The sequence below is a fragment of the Aedes albopictus genome, chromosome 3 (genome assembly GCF_035046485.1).
Source record: "Aedes albopictus strain Foshan chromosome 3, AalbF5, whole genome shotgun sequence".
NCBI classification, from domain to species: domain Eukaryota; kingdom Metazoa; phylum Arthropoda; class Insecta; order Diptera; family Culicidae; genus Aedes; species Aedes albopictus.
The window spans coordinates 94019403-94039876 of record NC_085138.1 but is presented as its reverse complement, the minus strand read 5'-3'; the positions used below and the strand labels follow the sequence as shown (position 1 = coordinate 94039876).

General features: G+C 42.4%; 1 protein-coding gene and 1 long non-coding RNA gene across 6 annotated transcripts in view; one reads left to right on the top strand and one right to left on the bottom strand.

Moving 5' to 3' along the window:
• LOC109411737 (mucin-19) overlaps nt 1–20474 on the bottom strand; it is a 223838-nt gene that overhangs the window by 79612 nt on the left and 123752 nt on the right. For all 5 annotated transcript variants that reach the window (XM_062859880.1, XM_062859881.1, XM_062859883.1 and 2 more), the window contains exon 3: nt 833–1956. In XM_062859880.1, coding sequence (XP_062715864.1) covers nt 833–1956 — 1124 coding nt within the window. The remainder of the gene's footprint in view (nt 1–832; nt 1957–20474) is intronic.
• The window catches only part of LOC134291749 (uncharacterized), a 401595-nt gene that overhangs the window by 326195 nt on the left and 54926 nt on the right, over nt 1–20474 (top strand). The gene's annotated exons all lie outside the window — the stretch shown is intronic.

The window sequence follows — 20474 nt, the reverse complement described above, 5'->3', positions numbered from 1 at the left end:
TAAAAGCGCTTTCAGACATTTCTCCACGAAATTCTTCAGGAATTCACCCAGGGTTTCCTTCCGGAATTTCTCTAGAACATCACGAATTCCTCTATGAATTCCTTCTTGAATTGCTCCAGACGTTTCTTTTTTAATATATTCCAGCTATTCGTCCAGGAATTCGTTCAGACGAATTCCATGGTTTTCCAAGAATTCCATCATTTAAGAGTTCGAAAATACCTTCAAGAATTTCTCCGGAGATTTCCTCCCTGGATTTCCCTCGAAGGTTTCCTTCAGTGATAGTTTCAAGGCTTCTACGAGAATGCCTTCAAAATACTTCCAATGATCCTTTCGAGCATACGTCAATTGACATTTATATTAGATTATGTTCTGTGATGAGTATATGCAGTATAGGAGTATATTAAACTATCTCTTGGGAAATTCCGGCAATATGTACTCGGAACGATACAACTGAAGGTTTGTTCTTAGAGGAATAGAGATCCAGGGACCAGGATATTCCAACATAGGAAACTAGCATAGACGCAATGGTTGATTCATTACTAAAAGAACTCCAGTTAGTCATTGACGACATTCCTAGACATTTTCAAAACATCTTCGGACGGGTTTCCATTATGTTCTGGCCTAGTTGGTTTAGCTACGCCAATGCTAACGACTCCATATTCGCTGGACCGTCGCTTCGAACAGCTAAGCCAAACAACAGGTTGAAATTCTAATGAATAGAAAGCCAAACTAATTCTGAATCCCCTGCTTAACCACATAAATATTTGAATGAAAAAGATTGACAAAATTGGCAATCCGTAATGGGTAAATTATAAACACGATTTCAACTTACCCATAAGAAGTACTGGTGTAGATTTTCTTATTGCCGTAGTATGCATCGGCAGTTTGTTGTATCCTGACTGGTTGCTGCTGCTGCTGTTGCTGCTGGGGAGGCCTCACCGAATCCGATGGCAGCATTATCTGCCTCTGTTGCTGCTGCTGCTGTGGCATGGTCTCGTAGTTCTGTTGCGAATGAAGCCTAGCTCCTTCCATAGTACCGTTGTTACTGTGGCTGCTGTTATTTCTGTTAGTACTGGGACTGCTACAGCTGACAACACGTTCGCTCATCGCGTTTATCGATTGCGGTTGAAGCTGTGCCATCGAAGTAACGGTTATTATTGCACCTAGATTGTTGCCGCTACAACTGCTACTATAGGCCACCGAGGGAGACGCCGAAGAGCCCGACGGTGGCCTACTGTTTGGAAGTTCGGTGTGGCCCGATGTCCCCGAGAAAACATCGCCCGTGCCCGCCGCGTTCTGATCGCTTTCTATGCTAACAACATTGTGACTATTACTACTACTATTATTTACAGCACTGTTACTAATATTGCTCCCGTTTAGCAGCGAGGTTCCTCCCGTGTCGACGGGTTGCGATGGCGGCCCGGAGGAACCTGCACTGCCCCGGTGGGATTCCATCTCCTCGAGGTCAGCCAGATAGAACTTGCGCTTCTTCGGATGCTGGCGGGGTTGATTTGTACTTCCGTTGCTGTTGTTGGCCACCGATGCTGCTGCAGCTGCCGCCGTTGCCGCCGCCGTCGACGACGCTGCGGAACTGTAGACCGTCGGCGTCGAGGAGCTACCGGTGCTGGTTTGTGATATCATCCTTTGGCTGTCGTTGCTGCCACTACCGGATTGATGAAACTGAAGATGTTGTTGTTGCTGCTGCTGCTGCTGTTGCTGATGGTGATGATGATTGGCACTTTCGCTAGCACTGTTGCTGTAGGGTTGGGGATGACCCTTCACATTGTCGTTGCTGCTGCTCGTAGCAGCGGTGATGTTGGTGGCGTGGAAGGCAGTACCGACACCGCCTCCGGACCCATAGCCAACCACCGGTGCCACAACGTACAGCTGCCGGACCGCAGCCGTCGATTGCTGATAGTTTACCGCGCCAACGCTGCTGATGACAGAGGCCGGGATCTGTTGATGGAGGAGACAGAAGCAACGGAGATTAGTATCAGATAAATGATCTATTTGGTATCTGTAAAAGTGCTAATTAAATCGATGACTGAAAAGAATAATATGTAGAACTATTTCATAGCCAAGTATGGTAGGTAAATTGTCCGGTGAATTCAGGAGAAATCCTCGAAAAAATATCTAAATGAATCTCGGGAGGAATACCCGCAGAGTGCCGCAATAAAAGGAACCTAGGACAAAATCCTTAAAGATTCCATGAGAAATCCTTAAAAGAACAACTGAAAGAATCCTGAAAGGATTCCTAGAAGAATCAATAAAAGAATCCCGGGAGGGCTTAACAAAGGAATCCTGGGAGGAACCGAAGAAATCCCCTTTAACTAATCCAAGAAAGTTTCAAAAGAAATCCCATTGAATATCCTGAATGAATCCGGATAGAATCTCGTAAGAGATCTCTGAAAGAATTCTGGAGGAATTCCTTCAGCTGGAACTCCTGAAACTCCTAAAACAAAAACAAAATATTGAGGGAATCTCTGGGGCAATCCCAAGAAAAACTAATGTAGCAATCCCGGGACAACCTAGGAATCCTGGAGAAATCTCGAAAATGATCTGTGAGAGAATTCTGGGAGAAGTCCCTGAAGGAATCTCTAATAGGAAGCAGGAATATATTCATGAAGGAATCCCGGAAGAACTTCATGAAGGAACCCCGGGAGGAATCAATGAAGAAACCTCGCGAGTATTCTAATTCCTAGCGGAATTCCAGAATGAATTCATGTGAAGATCCTTGACAGATATCTCAAAGTATCTCTGAAGGAAACCCAAGAGAAAAATTCAAAGGAAACTAGGGAAGCATTGTTGACAAAACGCCAGAAGAAATCCATATTTTTTTTTGTGATAGTGATAAATTAAGGAATCCCGGGAATAATCTCTGAAAGAAATCCCAAAAGCAATTACTTAATAAATCTTGGGAAAAATTCCGGAAAGAATGTCGGGAGAAATCTTCGAAGAAATTCTGAAAAGAATGCTTGAATCAATCATCATCAATCATGGGAGGTAACCCTAAACCCTGAAGGAATCCCAGGAAAAGCAACGAGGAAATCCCGGCAGATATCAATGTACAATGTTGGAATTCTGGAAGGAATTTTTGAAGAAATGCCTGAAAATATGCCCGAAGGAATCCCGCGAGAGCCAGGAAAGGAGCAATCAATAAAAGAATCCCGGTAGGCATCCCTGATGAAATCTTTAAAAAAAAAAACCCTCTGAAATACGTGAAAAACCTCGGAAGGAATCCCGGAAGAAATCCTAAAAGAAATCAATGAAAACATCCCGGGAGAAATTTCTAATGAAAGAATTCTGGGAGGAATCTCTGATTCAGAGAGGAAAGAATCCGTAGAAGAATACTTGTAGGTATCCAAGCAAGAATGCTGAGTAGAATACCGAAAGGAATTCCAGGGCAAATCCTTAAACCAATTCCTGTAGGATTCTCGGGAAGAATTACAATAAGAGGCAGCTTGCCTTCCTTTTCATCGCACTTTTTCTCTTGCATGTTTAGTAGAATGAGTAAAAAAGAAGAAAAAGCTGGCTCGATCGGAGCTAATTGAACTTCACATTTCGAGAGAGCTTGAATACAAGGGGAGTATTAAAGATAATAAATTCATGTTCTGAAAATACTAAGTCTGTCTAAAGCTTGGACTTTTTCTGGTGTTGGCAGTATATGCTCCTATTGCCAGTTCTTTGGATTTTCTTTTCGCCAGACCGTATACACATAGTAACTGTAGTTTTAACCTGGTTTTCGCTATTTGGCATTAAAAATGACCAATGATTATTTTGCATGTGTGTCAGGCACGAAGATATTTGCTCCATATCAAATTCCATTACGAAAGTCAAGGAAAATCCCATTCCCATTCCTGGACCGATCAGAAATCGAACCTGTGATTATATGGGCCTTCAATCAGTCAGGTGCTGTCCATAAACTACGTAGATTCATTTTCGGCCATCTCAGAACCCTCTCCTCTCGTAGACTTACGATTATGCAAAATTTTCGAAATTTGTATGAAGCGTAGACTTTGGCCAGAACCCCCGTCCACCATAATAGTTCTTCTTCTTCTTTGTGGCTCTACGTCCGCACTGGGGCTTGGTCTGCCTCGCTTCAACTTAGTGTTCTTTGAGCACTTCCACAGTTATTGATTGAAGGGCTTTCTTTGCCTGCCATTGCATGAATTTGTATATTGTGAGGCAAATACAATGATACTCTAAGCCCAGGGAGTCGAGAAAATTTCCCGATCGGAACGGCAATCGAACCCGCCGTCTCCGGATTGGCGAACCAAAGCCTTAATTACTAGGCTAACTGGAGACCCTAATAGTCTACGCAGTTTATGGACAAGCCCTAATGTAACTGCTGTAGATGTCAATGACTCAACTCCAGAACTGTTTGGACGACGCTGAATAACGGGTGGCCACTAATTAACGGGAATGCTTTTAGCAGCTGATTAAAAACAATAGAAGCGTCCATAGAGTAAACATTTTTTAGACAAAACCATCGTCTATCTATCCACAAAGTCAGCGTATTTTTTATTTTGTGTCAACTTATTCTGTTCTGCAGAAAACGACATTGAAACAGGAAGCACTACCAAAACGCCTTGGACGGCTCTACTGATTGCTCAAAACAACCGTAAAAAAAGTTGATAGTAAACCATTATAAAACTAGAACCCGCCCGGTTTTGAATGAATTCCACATTTCGGCATCCCAAGAAACAGATCCTGAAGGAAATAGAGGAAAACTAGCAAAACCAATAAGCATGATATCATTTCACATAATAAAATCTTCTTTTGTGACATGGGCTGGATAAATCAATAGAATGCCTTGTTAAATAACAAATATTTACATCAAATCACATTTACACATTGAACAACATGTAAATGGTTCGTTATAAAAAAAATAGCACAAAAAAAGTTCAACAATGAACCGCAGTGCACAAATTACATCGACACGTTTTGGTGATACAGAAAAATAACATTTTTTGGAAATTTCTATAAATGTCATTTACGGGAAAAGGCTACAACCAAAGCAAAAAAAAAAAAAACAAGTCAGTATCCCCATTTTTTCTTATTACTGTTTGAGTGTGTAGATGCTAAAGGTAGCTGAGAAACCATTTATTTTGACCAACGATTTCACAGACGCAGAAAATGCGTGAAAGTAAACTCTGAAAAGTCGTACAAAGCAGTTGCTCCAACATCACTGCAAAAAAAATACTGTACAAATTACTACGTTCAACTTTCTTAAATTTTATATTTTCCATGGACGTACATTGTTTTTTTTTTTTTTTATTCCTGTTCGGGTCTGTCACTGCGACCAGTTTTTAGATCTATTGTGACATTACCCGTATCCTTAGTGTAGTGCATGTCGCATTACTCAATTGCAATTGAAGGGCAATAAAGTATCGATTTTGATACAGTTTTTGTTTTGCTTTCTTAGAAACTTACGTACATTGTTAAACCTTTATGATAGTTAAATTCAGATTGCCATTTTTAAAGATCATATATTTTTAAGAGCACATTCAAAGCATTCCCGTTATTTAGTGGCCACCCGTTATCCCAAAAATTTAGGCAGGTGCGGTTGTTTCAGTTGATTATGCAACGTTACTCTGTATAGCAAATAAATATAAGACAACTACTACGAGTGTTGATCTGAAGTTCCGCTATTTGAAGCAGTTTTGTTGATCTGGAACATCTCAAATGTATTTTAGTAGGGTTCGTACAATTTCTAGGGGGTCACCTTCTGTCGGGGTACAAGATCCACAGCAACCGTTTGTTGGTCTATTGTGGTATAGGGAATCACAGATGATAATTGGACATGTGAGGATTACACTCCAGGATAGCTTGAACGACCTTGAAAGTATATAATAATTTATATCAGTTTTCAAGCAGGTCCAGTAATCATAGTTGATTATGCAACGTTACTCTGTACAGCAGATACTTTTTCCACTCTGGCACGCTACGGTTCCGAATGCGAGTAACTTTGGCATGGGTCTAGAAAAATGTAAATGCATTGCGATCAACTTTTCCTCATCCGACTAAGTCACGTCTTCGAATGCGATAGAATTTGACCGGATCTGGGAAGGCCAGTTGATCGCTTTGGACTAATCGATTTTAATTATCTACCACTCAATCCTCCGAGTATCAGTAAGTAATTTCGGTCGTTGACAGTTCATTCATTGCGTTTCTCTTGCCTGTTGATCGGCACACGCGGAATCGAATACCGTCTCCCTTCGCAACTGTAAGTGCCCCGTCAACATATGGTGGCTCCAGAGAGGAAATACTGCTGCCAACTTTTGGTGGCCTGCCACAAAGTAGGAAAATCGAACTCCAGGAGCGCGCTGAAAAGTGGAAAGGCGATACCGGATCCTCTTCTGTTGATCACTCCTACGTTCGATTTGGACCAATCGATTTTAATTATCAGTAAGTAGTTTCGGTCGTCGACAGTTCAATCAGTGCGTTTCTTTTGCCTGTTGATCGGCACACGCGGAATCAGTGAAGAGAATTGTCAGACAAAAGAGGCACAAAACAAGCAACAAAGAAGACGCGGCGATTGCTCTTTATCCTAACTGGTAACAGATAATGACATGATCTCAAAAATTTTTGTTGCAGACAAAACGGAAGCTGAATTTGTTGCGTACTTTTCAACTCGTGAATAATCGATTATTACTAACCCAAAATCGAATCTTTTTGATGATACATATTTAGCAGCGTTGCAGTGTTTACCAACTCGAAGTTACCGCTCGAATATCACAATACTAGGCTCAAAAATCTCTAAACTCGTGGTGCACGATCTTTGTCCTATTCTGCTCAAGTTGGGGCAAACCTATGTCGCATTGGGTAGAATGTCGCAACAAATTCAGGTTGCGACATTGTCGTTATTGTTGCGCGATGGTTGAATTTTGATTCACTGCGCGGAATCGAATACCGTCTCCCTTCGCAACGGTACCGTGCAACTACTGTGGTGTGACTGCCATCGTCGTCGTCGTCGAGTGATCGTCGCGTCATCAGAGGAACACCACACGAAGTGTAAGTGCCCCGTCGACAACATATGGTGGCTCCAGAAAGGCAATCCTCAGTAGATTTACGAGGACTGGAATGTTACGAACGCGACGCGTGAAGTACATTAATTTCTAACAACTAGAGCACACTAATTCCAATCATTTCCTACATCTAGCATTGAGCAAATCGCTTCTAATAATCTAACGCAAAAACTTTTTTTTTTTTTTTGGAAAGGTTCCTAGCGGCACGCCGACGGACGTAGAAACCTCTCCCATCACTGTGCGCACAAGCGTCTCGCGTTTGCGCGGACAACGACAGTTCACTAGGCCTTTGGATAGAACAGGGAACGTAATACTTCAGAAGCAGTTTACCAGCCGTGCACGGAACATGTCGTCCAGTAAGATACTGTTGCGTACTGACTCAGAAGGTTACGGTAGAAGGTGTGAAAGTTTCGGTTTTATCATATGGTCGATTTTGTATTTGTTTTTTTTTTTATCATGTCCAGGATTAAAGACTGTTATTGTTCATATTTATGCTATGCCCTATTATTCAGTAATCTTTGGTGTGCCTATGATCTGTTAGATAGTCGATGTGTTTGTTATGTCCATTTTCGTTGATCCTCATTCTAGTATTGTTTTTATTACCTTTGAAAATTGTCTTTCGTCCACATCCCTAGCACTATCAGCATCGGTCCAAATAAGTCCATATTAAAGAAAACCTTTCATACACTCAGTCGAAAAATGTAAAAATATCTAATTTGTCATAAATAGTCTACGTTAGTCAAAGTCGAAGTAGTCAGTTTTTGTCGATTTCGTCTTGATCACACGTTAGCTTCGAATCTATAAGCAAGCACTGTTAAATGCTGCACTTCCCACTATTAGTTTCTTAGTTATTTAAAATTGATATTGAAAATTATAGAGAAAATTGAATCACGAAAGCATATCAAACGTTGAGAACTATGTATAAGTAAATTGAATACGCGAGATACTACTAATTATTTCATATCTATATCTATATATATAAAAATGCAGCGGCATACGTGGGACCGCGCATAACTTGCGAACGGATCGTCCAATTTGGGTCGTCTAAGTTTTGTTCTGTTAGTTTTCACCCAAGGATGGTTTATGAGGCAAAAAACATGGACAAATGGAAAGTTTTTGAAAATCGGGTTTTCATACATTTTGAACGGGGACTTGGGCTTGGCTAGGGACTTGAAACGACAAAAAACGCAGTAGGCAAGACTAAGTTTGCCGGGTACAGCTAGTATATATATATAAATGCAGTGGCATACGTGGGACCGCGAATAAATTGAGAAAGGATGGTGTGATTTGGGTCGTCTGAGTTTTGTTACGGTAATTTTAACGAAAGGAAGGTTTATGAGGTGAAAAACATGGGAAAATTGAAAGTTTTTTAAAAATGGGTTTTCATTCATTTTGAACGGGGTCTTGAACTTGGCTAGGGAGAAGATCGGGTTAAGTACGGTTCCTTTGAATTCCACTAAGAATTTCTTAGTGGAATTCAAAGGAACCGTACTTAACCCGATTTTCTTTTTATTTACAGATATTCCCCTAACAAGCCCAGGTTAATCATCATTGGCTAGGGACTTGAAATGTCAAAAAAAGAAATAGGCGAGACAAAGTTTGCCGGGGAGAGGTAGTTTGAATTAAATTTCTATTTGTATAGTGTATTTGTTAAAATTAACCGAATAGTGGGAAGTCAAGGAAACAATTCAAAGCCTGCTGACTCAAAAAAGATTCCGAGACTCGTCACAAAACACAAAATTTTGCATTATGATTCACAACGACTCTCGAAACCTTCCCAGACTCAATCGACCGGAACTGTTTTCTGGGTATAGAGAAACTACTAGGCCCCAGCAGGTCCCTCCTGTTTATCGAGCATTTCTGATAAATCAGCCATACTCCATCTGTATCAGCCGGTTCGCAATGAACCGTTGGAGGCGCATTAAAGAGTTAAAGGTGATATTTTCATTACAAGAATTACAATTAACATCCTTCACTTTAATACCGTCGAACCCTGTGATCTTGGCCAGGGAATAAATAATCTAACGCAAAAACTTGTATAATAATTGTAAAGGTAACGTTGATTGTCCGTGTAGCTGCCGGCTTAGAATAGCACTACGGACCACCTGTTCCGGGGGTAAAAGTCCACCAAACAGGTAACTCCAATCCAAGGTGTCAGGCGACCCGTGCTGAGGGATGAATGGTTGAGGGGGTTTAAAACATGCTCGATCTTTAACGGAGCCCGTAGCGTGGGTAGATCACCTTTTTGGGTTGCGTTGCGGCGAAAGATCTACCAACCCTAACCCTAGTCCTAACTGCATCCAACATATCTGGGATTAGTGAATTTGCTAAATAATCAAATGACATTTTTATGACATTTTCCATCCCTGGCTCTAAAATTGGGAGGAAGGGAAACGATTGTTCTTTTTTAATCCGCTCCTGGCTATAAACATATGGATATCTTCTTCTTCTTCTTCTTCTTTATGGCTCTACGTCCTTGCCTACCATTGCATGAATTTGTATATTGTGAGCATTGGCGTAACTAGAGGGGGGGCCAGGGGGGCCAGGCCCCCCCCAGAATCCGCCAGGCCCCCCCCAGAAATTTTTCATGACTTTATATATGGAAATTAGAAAAAAATCTGAAAACCACTGTCGTGGTGACAAATATAGATCTATATTCCCAATTTAGTTGAAAATCGGAGTTTTCGACTAACGAAGTTGGGTTTTTCTCCAAATCCGTGCGTCGGCAAACAGCTATACAGCGCACCACTTCCGAAGTTAGGTCCGACGCACGGATTTGGAGAAAAATCCAACTTCGCTAGTCAAAAATTCCGGGTTTCAACTGCACGTACAGTAATAGAAATTTATTTGGCATAATATGTGTTTAAATTTACATTTATTGGAGACAATTCTCAACTTGTCACTCTTTACAAGATCATTATCCAAAATGGTCTATGTAATTAGTTAGTTTTGTTTGGAAATATTATATAATCAGAATTATATAAAAAGCAATACTTTGTACATCTTCTTGTTTAAATCGCTTAGAAATTAAATCTAAATGATAATTTCCAGGAATTCCTGGATGGGTATCTTTAAGAATCTTTGAATTTTCTAGCAGATTTACTGCAAAATATGGTTAAGTGATTCTTTATGCAAATCAAGTATCATGTGGGAAAAAACTCTGGTTGAATTTGCAATGGAATTCCAGCAAAAGTTTGTGAATTCCTAGTGAGAATAGATGTACATAGCTGAAGCGTAAACGCGAGAGTATTCATTAAAACCATGCTGGAGGTGATTTCTAGTCGGTCACTATTAATTTCTTTTATTTCGTGGGCCAAGGGTATTTTTGCGTCTATCAAACAACGCACAAATTCAAATGGTCATTGAGGAAGTTTCAATATATTTTAAAGCTGGTGCTGCAAGATGTAATCGTAAGTTTGAAGGTATTCATGATTGGACTTGTAAAAGACTTGGTATTCATGAGATAATTGTGAAAGAATTCCTGGATGACTTCTTGGAGAATTTCTTGGCTTCTTTGTCCCTCTAAAATTATCTAAAAGAATTTCAATACAAATCGCTGGAGGAATTCCTCTAGAAATCCTTCAAATTATTCAAAAAATCTACAAGTAATCCTAAAAAAACCCTGGGGTTAATCCCTGATAAACATTATGAACGGAATACTGTAATTTTTTAACTAACCGCAGAAGAAATTTTTAAAAAAATCCCGAGAGAAATTCCGGAAGGAATCGTTACAAGAATTCTCGGAGCAATACCTGCAGGAATCCCTGGAGAATTTGTGAAAGTATACCTGTAGGAATCCCTGGATGAATTCCTGGAGGAATCCGAAAAGCAATTATGCTAGGAATTACAGGAAAAAAATCTGAAGAATCAGCATCAGAAATCTTAGTAGAAATTACTAGAAAATTTTTTAGATGAATCCTTGGAGGAATTTCTGAATGCATTCCTGGAGGAATCCTTAGAGGAATTCTTCAAGAAATCACAGGAGGAGTTCCTAGATGTATTTCTGGAGGATATCCGGGAGAACCTTCTGGAAAAATTCCATGCGGAATCTCTGGAAAAGTTCCTGGACTAATGCTTGGAGCATTAGGGGATTTTTTATCATCGTACAAATTGGTATGAAGTTTCTGAAGGTTAATGAAATTAGGTAGGGATCATATATATTTGAAAAACTAAATTGAAAAAAATCAGGGTCGCCTAATTTTCCGGAAAACTCCAGTGAAAATTAAACATTTTCCACAGACACCACCTACTTTGAAAAATCATAGAACGAAGTGTCGTGAATATCCGTTCAGTCCGGAAACCAAATGTGCGCAAATAAAGCCAATCTTTTCTTCGTTCCGAATGTGATTTCCGGAACACCTCCACCAGCAGAGAGCGCGACACGGACACGTCCGTTCGTCTCCAAATCCGCCAAAAGAAGACCGACCAAGCCAAAGCCGAGCAAGTTTGAAGCTTCGCCTGCTTTGTCGATTTATTATTCAACACATCCGTCAATCCAGTGAAAGTGTTATGTCGGCTGTCAGTGCTAGTAAATGCACTGAAATAAAACTACAATTCCAAACCATTTTTTTTCATTTGTTTTTTACGTATATTTTTATAGTTACTCTACAATTACGTTCTATATACTACACGAAGCATCATAGGCACATTTTTTTTTGTGAAATCATAAGCAAATTTTCTCAGCAATTCCAAGATGGATTTCTGGAGGAAATCCTAGAAAATTTTTTGGACAAATTCCTGGCGGATTCCCTGGAAGAGTTAATGGATTGATTGATTGATTTGTCTTTTTTAAAGATACTTTCAGCCCTTGGCTCCAAAGTTAATGGATAAATTTCTGAAGGAGGCATCCCTGGAGAAGTTCCTGGAGTAATGCCTGGAGCATTAAAGAATTTTCTGATGAAATTCCAAGATAAATTTCTAGAATAATTCCCAGAGGAATTTCTGGAGGAATTCCAGAAGGAATTCTTGGTGGAATCTCACGGAAGAATCCTTAGAGGAATCCCTGCAGGGATTTCTGGTTTATTCTTGGAGGAATTCCTGGTGGAATTTCTAGAAGAACCCGTGAAATAACTCCTGGACGGATTTCTAGAGGAATTCGTGGAGTTGAAATTCATGGGTTTATTCCTAGAGGAAACCTGAAAGAATTTCCGGAGGAATCCCTTGGAAAAATTCCTATAGAATTTCCTGAAGAATCTCCTGAAAGAATATCGGAAGCAATCTCTAAAGGATTTCCTGCAGAAATTCCTGGAGGAATGCTGCAGGAATTTCCGAAGAAATTCCTGGATCAATTTCTGAAGAAATTCCTGTAGGAATTTCTGAAGAAATACCTACGGTAAATCTTGGTGGAATTTCTTGAGGAGCCCCTGGAGACACTGCGGTAGTAATTTCTGAGGAATTCCCAGAGGAATTCCTGAAGGAATTCCTATATGAATTCCTGAAGGACTTTCTGAAGGAATTCTTGAAGGACTTTCTGAAGGAATTCCTGGAGTATTTCTGAAGAAACCTCATAAAGAATTCCCGCAAAATTTCTTAGAGAAAATTCTACAAAAATTCTTGAAGGAATCCCTGGAGATATTCTTGGAAAGAACCCTGGAGAAATCCCTGAAACAAATTTCTGAAGGAACCTTAGGAGGGATTCCTGGAGGAACTTCCGGACAAGCTCCAGGTGGAATTTCAGGAGGAATTTCTGGACAAATCTTTATAGGAAATCTTGGAGAAATTCCATGGAACTATTCATGGATGAATTCCAGGAGGAATCCCTTAATCAATTCTTTGAGGAATCCTTCAATGAATTCCTGGAAGAATCTCTAGAGGAATTCTGGAAGGAATCCATAGAGAAATTTCTGAATATATTCATAGAGAAATTCCTAAAGAAATTCCTAGAGAAATTCCTAGAGGAATTCTGAGAGGATTTTTCATGGAGTTCCAGGAGAAATTTCCAGAGGAATTTCTGGAGCACTTACAGGAGCAATTTCAGAAGGAATTTCTGGAAGAATTACTGGAGAAATCATCTGAGGAATTTCTGGAGGAATCCATGAAATAATTCCTGGAGGAATGTGTAGAGGAAACCTCGGAGAAGAAATTCCTGGATTAATTCTTGGGGGAAACCCTGGAAGGGTTTCTGGAGAAATTCCTGGAACAATTCCTGAAGGAAATGCTGCACGAATTTCCGAAGAAATTCCTGGAGGAATTCCTGGATCCATTCCTGAATAAATTACCGAAAGTATTCCTGAAGAAATACCTGGGGTAATTTTTGGTGAAATTCGTGGTAGAACTCCTGGAGGAGTCCCTGGAGAAATGCCTGGATGAAATCCTGGAAGAATGCCAGGAGGAATACCTGGAATAATTCTTGAATAAATTCCAGAAAGAATTTGTGGGGAAATTTTTAAAAGAATCCCTATAGGATTTCCTGGAGGATTCCTGAAAAAATATTTGAAGGAATTCCTAGAGATATCTCAGGAGGAAATCATTCAGGAATCCCAGGAAGAATTATTGGAATTTTTCTTGGATAAACTCCGGGAGGAATTCTTGGGGTAATTTCTAAATAAATCCCTGGAGGATTTTCTAGATAAATTCTTGGAGAAATTTCGGTAGTAATTTCTGAAGGAATCCTGGATTAATGCCTGGAGGAATCCCTATTGAAATCTCTGGAAGAACTTCTGGAGTAATGCCTGGAGTAACCCCTGGATAAATTCCTGGAGACAGGCCTGTATCAATTCCTGAAGGAATCTCTCGAGAAATTCCTTAAGAAATCCCTGGAGGATACCCTGGGGAATTTCCTTAAAAAATCCCTGGAGAAATTCCTGGACTAATGCCTGGAGTAATCTCTGGATACATTTCTAGATGAGTTCCTGGTGGAGTTTTCAGAAGAATTCTGGGAGCAATCTAGTGGAGTTTGGAGTTTTTAGAAGAACTCCCGAAGCACTCTAGATGAATTACTGGAGAAATCCCGGGATGAGTCCATGGAGAAACTCCCAGGAGACATTTCTAAAGAAACCTCTTGAAAAAATCCTAGAGGAATCCTTAGAGAAATTTCTAGAGAAATTCTTGGAAGAATCCCTGGGAAAATTCTTTGAAAAATCCCTGGAGGAATCCCTGAAGCAATTTCTGGGAGAACCTCAGGAGCAATTCATGGACAAATCTCTATAGGAAATCTTGGGAAAAATCCGTGGAGCTATTTATGGAAGAACTGTAGGAGGAATCCCTAAATGAATATCTTGAGAATCCCTGAATGAATTCCTGGAAGAATCTCTAGAGGAATTCTGGAAGGAATCCATGGAGAAATTTCTGAAGGAATTCCTGGAGAAATTTTTAGAGGAATTCAGAAAGGAAATTCTGGTGGAGTTCCAGGAGGATTTTCTGGAGGAATTACTGCAGGAGTCATCGGTGGAATTCCTGGAGGGATCCATGAAATAAATCCTGGTGGAATGTGCAGAGGAAACCCTAAAGAAGAAATTCCTGGAAGAATTTTCGGAGGAATTCATGGAAGAATTCCTGGATCCAAACTTGAATAAATTCCTGGAGTAATTCCTGAGGAAATACCTGGAGAAATTCTTGGTAGAACTCTTGCAGAAGTCTCTGGAGAAATGCTTGAATGAAATCCTAGAGGCATGCCAGCAGGAATACCTGGAATAATTCTTGAAAAAAAAATCCGAGAGGAATTTCCGAAGAAGTTCCTGGAGGAATCTCAAGATTCATTCCTGATGAAATACAAAGTTGGATTTCTGAGGGAATTCCAAGAGGATTTTCTGAAGAATTCTCAGGGGAAATATTGAAGAAACTGCTGAAATTCTTGAGGAAATCCTGATATCCTGGATTATTTCCTGCGGGAGTTTCTGAAGGAATCCCAATAAGAGTTCTTCTAGAAATGTTTAAAATAATCTCGGAATTCGTTTTTGTAAGAATAACAGAAGAAATTTCCGGTGAATCCCTGGAGGAACTCTTGAAGTAATTTCTGAAGAAACCCGATGAGGAATCCCGGAAGCAAGCCCCATTAAGAACTCTTTATGGAATCTCGGAAGAGCTTTCTCAGCGAATACCTGGAAGAATTTTTGTATGAATATTCCTGGATAAAAAAAATGAAGAAATCAATGTCTGCAGTAATTGTTGAAGGAATACTAGGATCCCTAGTGGAGCGGACCTGGTGGGATGGTTAGAACACTTGACTATCACGCCGAGGACCTGGGATCGAATCACACTCCCGACAAACTCGCAAAATGTGAGTTCTTCCTTCGGAAGGGAAGTAAAGCGTGGGTCCCGAGATGAACTAGCCTAGGGCTAAAAATCTCGTTAAGGACTGTCCATTAATTACGTAAGGGAACTGGAATTAAGCTATGGAAAAAAATCTTGGAGGAATTGTTCGTACTCATATAGTTTACAAAACTATGAACAAATCTGAAACAGTCATTTTGATTACTCAAAACTACAATACTGATTTGCATATTCACATATCGGGCGCCCATCCCGCTTAAAATTCATCTCAAGTCAGGCCCCCCCTGGGCCCCCTCCAGGAAAAAATCCTAGTTACGCCAATGATTGTGAGGCAATTACAATGATACACTATGCCCAGGGAGTCGAGAAAATTTTTCCGACCGGAACGGGAATTGAACCTGCCGTCTCCGGATTGGCGATCCATAGCCTTAACCACTAGGCTAACTGGAGACCCCAAACATATGGATATACATGTGTTGTTTATGTAGAGAGGTGAGAGGAAGTAGATAGAACGATACAAAGTAGTAGGGAAGGGACGGGCCAGGAATTGAACCCAGAACCTTTCGCATGATGATATGATATGATATGAAGCCACCACCAGTGCAGGCCTTGCCATGTCGTACGGTTCCTCTTAATAGCAAGATCAATATGCTGAGTAATAAAATATTTCAAAACCTTTGAATAGCGGTCCAAACTAGGAAGACAGTTCCTAAGTACTAGATCAATATACAATCCACTACAAGCAGTGAAACTCCTACAAACTTATGTTCATATCTTACCCCTCAGCTTCTTGCATGCATATTAAGATTTCCGTCTGGTGGTTTGTGACAAAAGTGTTATTCTATAGGGTGCGTCAAACTTATAGCAGACTGCTAGAAGACATCATCGACTATGATCAAGATCCTTAGAATTTTAAACATAGAAGCGATCACCTCCGTAATTTGGGCCTGGTTTCCACGACTCCCGCCTCCAGCCTGCTATTAGTTTGATACCCTCCCTTTTTAGCCCCCATATGGTTTCAATAATGTTGAAATGTAGACCCATATATTTTGAGAATATGATACAACTTACCAGCTTTTCGAGACCTCCGATGAGAAGAACCAATATTGTATGAACCTTTTCGTTTATTTGACCTGTGAAAAACACTTAAAAGCTATCCTGCCTAAAGTCCATTTTTCGACTCTACAGAACCTTTCGCATATGTACAAACCAGAAAATGTAACCATTACACTAACAAACCCGTCCCACCCACGAAGATACTCTATGCCCAAGGAAGTCAAGGAAATTTCCATTACGAAAAGATCCTGGACCGACCGGGAATCGAACCCGTCACCCTCAGCATGGTCATGCTGAATACCCGTGCGTTTACCGCCTCGGCTATATGGGCCCTACCTTTGTGTGCTTATAAGGGTACCAAAAAGGCGTCACGTAATATTTTAAACTGTAATTGAACAAGAATAAACAGCATGTTTGAGGAATGACATTCGGAAAAGAGTTTTCTGGAAAATGTCCTTCTGGTGTATGGTTTTCTGATGAATATTTTTTTGCATATATCATACAATTAAACAAATTTACGTAGCTAATAAAGTATGAGAAAAATGTTACTGAACACAAGTGAAATTCCATATCGGAATCTCATAGCTTATAGCCTATCTCTGACTGTAGAGTTTATTGCAAATGATGCATACGATTGAACTACATGGATTGAATGCATATCTCTCCATGGGGCATCAATACCCCGTTAGATAATTCATTTTTTACAAACCATTTAAACTCATCTCTTGCATGCTACGGCTGCAGGCTTAGTCCGCACTGTAGTAGCTGTGATATAATCACGTTTTCCATTTTTTACCCATAACGAGCAAACAAAACAAACACACGGTAATCCTGTAATGGAGCCAAATCCTACGCATTTCTATTCCGATTCACAGTCCCAGCCAGTGCAGTGTTGGCGTTGTATTGGGTGCAAAATATGTGCCTATTTGCAGCCCACCCACCGCACCGATGTAGCCTTTCTTTTGTTTGTGGGCCGGACCATATTGAATCTATCAATATCAATCTCTGTTACACTCGAATATTGCCACTACAACAGTAACGAACTTATGGCAGAACGATGGTACCATGGCTACGCACTCGATGACGACGACGACGCAGTAAACCCAATTTTAGCGAGTTTTTTTTTTTCGCGGTCGATTCCCCGGAGAAAAGGCTGTGAGCTGTAACAATGATTGCGTGTTATCTACTAGGTATACAACTGCTGTTGCTAGCATTGCGTCTAAATAATTGCTGTATGTAGCAGGATCCGTGATGGTGGGTGGGTGGATGTGACATTTCTGCGGAACTTCCATTTTTACTTCTGCCCAGATTTCTCGCTGTTGAAAAATTTTTAGTGTTGCATCTGATGTTAATCTATTTAGCTAAATGATTTCCGAAAATTCGTTGGTCGAAATGTCAAGAGTTGTTTAAAAATTGCATTGTTGTTGTGTTCAGTTTGAAATAGTTATCGACTTAATATTGGTAGGAGGATCTTGAACAAAAATAACAACGCTTTATACTGTGTGTCGTACCTGCATGGGGCAAATGCACAAAAATGCTAAACCATGCCAGTTTTCCAATAATCAGGACTTTAGTATAAGGGGAGAAGCCATACTCTTATAATATGCAAAGCAGTGCATCCAGAGGATTAATTATTTATTTCTTTACAGGATCTTTGTCAACCCCAATGCAGCTGATGCTTCGTGTGCGTTAGGGGCTATGATACGCACTTCATAAATATGTGCAATGTAGTTGAGGCGAGAGGAATTACGATAATGGCACACATACAGGCACACATACATACGACCTACACCCGCACATTTGCCGTAACTCACGGTTAGTAGAAGACTAGAGGGAAAATCCTGTAGCTATCCACCTAAAAGGTGAACGTAGGTGATATTAGTGCATACACTACAAAAGGTGGAGCAGATTCTGAGGTGCCCGATAATTGGCTTACGTGGTTTATAAATGGTCCTGGAACTCCATTCGGACCTGGGTCTTACCTACACCAAAGGATTTTACAACCCCCTCAGGTTCAGCTGCGTTTCCTGCACTGTGATTTGTCAGCTGCGGCTTTTCTGAAGGCCGGGCATCTTGGACCTCCTGTTGGATGCTTCCGGGAATTCCTCCTGGAGTTCCCCGGGAATTCCTCCTGGAGTTCCCCGGGAATTCCTCTCGGAGTTCTCCGGTAATTCCTGCTGGAGTTCTCCGAGAATTCCTCCTGGAGTTCTCCGGGAATTCCTCCTGGTGTTCTCCGGGAATTCCTCCTGGTGTTCCCCACGATTTCCTCCTGGAGTTCCCTGGAAATTCCTCCTGGAGTTCCCCGGGGAACTAAAGGAGTTCCGCGAGAATTTCTAAAGGAGTTTCTCCTGGAGTTCCCCGGGAATTCCTCCTGGAGTTCCCCGGGAATTCCTCCTGGAGTTCCCCGGGAATTCCTCCTGGAGTTCCCCGGGAATTCCTCCTGGAGTTCCCCGGGAATTCCTCCTGGAGTTCCCCGGGAATTCCTCATGGAGTTCCCCGGGAATTCCTCATGGAGTTCCCCGGGAATTCCTCCTGGAGTTCCCCGGGAATTCCTCCTGGAGTTCCGCGGGAATTCCTCCTGGAGTTCCGCGGGAATTCCTCCTGGAGTTTCCCGGGAATTTCTCCTGGAGTTCCCCGAGAATTCCTCCTGGAGTTCCCCGGGAATTCCTCCTGGAGTTCCCCGGGAAGTCCTCCTGGAGTTCCCCGGAAAGTCCTCCTGCAGTTCCCCGGGAAGTCCTCCTGGAGTTCCCCGGGAATTCCTCCTGGTGTTCGCCGGGAATTCCTCCTGGAGTTCCCCGGGAAGTCCTCCTGGAGTTCCCCGGAAAGTCCTCCTGGAGTTCCCCGGAAAGTCCTCCTGCAGTTCCCCGGGAAGTCCTCCTGGAGTTCCCCGGGAATTCCTCCTGGAGTTCCCCGGGAATTCCTCCTGGAGTTCCCCGGGAATTCCTCCTGGAGTTCCCCGGGAATTTCTCCTGGAGTTCCCCGGGAAGTCCTCCTGCAGTTCCCCGGGAAGTCCTCCTGGAGTTCCCCGGGAATTCCTCCTGGAGTTCCCCGGGAATTCCTCCTGCAGTTCCCCGGGAAGTCCTCCTGGAGTTCCCCGGGAATTCCTCCTGGAGTTCCCCGGGAATTCCTCCTGGAGTTCCCCGGGAATTCCTCCTGGAGTTCCCCGGGAATTCCTCCTGGAGTTCCCCGGGAATTCCTCCTGGAGTTCCCCGGGAATTCCTCCTGGAGTTCCCCGGGAATTCCTCCTGGAGTTCCCCGGGAATTCCTCCTGGAGTTCCCCGGGAATTCCTCCTGGAGTTCCCCGGGAATTCCTCCTGGAGTTCCCCGAGAATTCCTCCTGGAGTTCCCCGGGAATTCCTCCTGGAGTTCCCCGGGAATTCCTCCTGGAGTTCCCCGGGAATTCCTCCTGGAGTTCCCCGGGAAGTCCTCCTGGAGTTCCCCGGGAAGTCCTCCTGGAGTTCCCCGGGAATTCCTCCTGGTGTTCCCCAGGACTTCCTCCTGGAGTTCCCCGGGAATTCCTCCTGGTGTTCCCCAGGACTTCCTCCTGGAGTTCCCCGGGAATTCCTCCTGGAGTTCCCCGGGAATTCCTCCTGGAGTTCCCCGGGAATTCCTCCTGGAGTTCCCCGGGAATTCCTCCTGGAGTTCGCCGGGAATTCCTCCTGGAGTTCGCCGGGAATTCCTCCTGGAGTTCGCCGGGAATTCCTCCTGGAGTTCGCCGGGAATTCCTCCTGGAGTTCGCCGGGAATTCCTCCTGGAGTACCCCGGGAATTTCTCCTGGAGTTCCCCGGGAATTCCTCCTGGAGTTCCCCGGGAATTCCTCCTGGAGTTCCCCAGGAATTCCTCCTGGAGTTCCCCGGGAATTCCTCCTGGAGTTCCCCGGGAATTCCTCCTGGAGTTGCCCGGGAATTCCTCCTGGAGTTCCCCGGGAATTCCTCCTGGAGTTCCCCGGGAATTCCTCCTAAAATTCCTCCTGGAGTTCCCCGGGAATTCCTGCTGGAGTTCCCCGGGAATTTCTCCTGGAGTTCTCCGGGAATTCCTCCTGGAGTTCCCTGGAAATTCCTCCTGGAGTTCCCCGGGAATTCCTAAAGGAGTTCCCCGGGAATTCCTAAAGGAGTTCCCCGGGAATTCCTAAAGGAGTTCCGCGGGAATTCCTCCTGGAGTTCTCCGGGAATTCCTCTT